General features: G+C 36.6%; 1 protein-coding gene across 1 annotated transcript; it reads right to left on the bottom strand.

Moving 5' to 3' along the window:
- Positions 1 to 13: 13 nt before the first annotated feature.
- On the bottom strand, positions 14 to 1,250 carry LOC107852694 (filament-like plant protein 4; the record flags this gene model as incomplete). Its single annotated transcript, XM_047404328.1, has 3 exons — positions 1,226 to 1,250; positions 463 to 667; positions 14 to 374 (listed from the first exon to the last, which is right to left on the bottom strand). Coding segments are annotated over exons 2-3 (422 nt in total), but the record flags the coding sequence as incomplete, so codon positions are not given.
- Positions 1,251 to 1,261: the final 11 nt, after the last annotated feature.

Raw genomic sequence — 1,261 nt, 5'->3', positions numbered from 1 at the left:
ATTGCTCTTCAACATCTCAATTTCTTCTTCAGCTTGGGCTTTTTCTTTATTGAGCTGTATCACCATGCTAGAACGCTCCTGCAAAGACCTTGAGAGTACAGAATTTTCCGCTGCAGACCTAAGTAACTGTTGGTCCAGGTTAGCTAATTTTGCTTCAAACTCATGCTTCATTTTGTCAAACTGCTTGGTTTTATTCTGAATCACATCATGCAGCTTCTGTTCATGTTCTTCTTTCAAATTTCGTATCTGCCGCATGCACTCCTTCAGTGCACCATCCAGATGTGATGCCCTGTCTTCAGCAGTAAGCTTCAAAAGAGTAACGGATTCCAGGTGATTTTTCAGTTTCGCGGCTTCTGACTCAGCCTTCTCCCAACCTGTACAGATAGATGTAAATAAAAGAATTCGGTACCAAGTTGCAAAATACTTGTTGCAAGAAAAACACAAGTCAATAAGGAACATCACCTGAGACGGCTTCTTCAACAACTTCAGGGTATTGTTTTACCAGGTTTTCCTTATTAGTCATTTCTGACTGTGCAGCAGCCAACTTTTCATTCAAATCCTTGACTTCATCCTCTAAGCCACTCACTTGTTCCTCCAGTCCAGTCAAATGTGAATAAGATTCAATGGAAATTTGCACATATTTAGGTTTCTTGATTTCCTGTTTACCCTAAAATATAACGGAAACCAAAACATAAATCACCAAGACAAGACAAATTGAATGAAGCTCTCTCACAACGTATTATTGTAAACAAAAAAAAATCGACGAACTACCAAACTGAAACTATGTCTTTTCCTTTCTAGCACCAATCACATTATATTGGAGAGAGAAACAAAATTAAAAGAACTAAATTAGAACTTATAATTTCTGAGGGTAAATATTAAAGACTACCACCCATCAATCTCAACCTATAGACGTAAGCCTCACAGTTTAGATAAATGGAGAAGTTCTTTGCTAGTATTGACCAAATTACGCAGCATTTCCTTTATTCAAGTTGTCATAATAAAAGGTCAACATGAAAGTCCTTGTTATAGATGTAAACATATTGTCAAATTGTTTATAGGATAAACTATAGAGAATTATGGTTAGACAATCTAATAGCAATGACAACCACAAAGAATGAGAAGAAAACAGAAATTCCTAGTTGAATCTAAAGGGGCAGATGATGACTCCACTATAAGAGAAGGAAAATATACTTTTTAATTATATAGGTACCAACACACACACCTGATCAACCTTAGGTTCAGTTGAATCTGAAGGGGC

This window comes from Capsicum annuum, unplaced genomic scaffold, assembly GCF_002878395.1.
Source record: "Capsicum annuum cultivar UCD-10X-F1 unplaced genomic scaffold, UCD10Xv1.1 ctg56964, whole genome shotgun sequence".
In the NCBI taxonomy this organism is placed as follows: domain Eukaryota; kingdom Viridiplantae; phylum Streptophyta; class Magnoliopsida; order Solanales; family Solanaceae; genus Capsicum; species Capsicum annuum.
The sequence above is the reverse complement of the archived record's forward strand: the minus strand, read 5'-3'. Positions and strand labels throughout refer to the sequence as shown.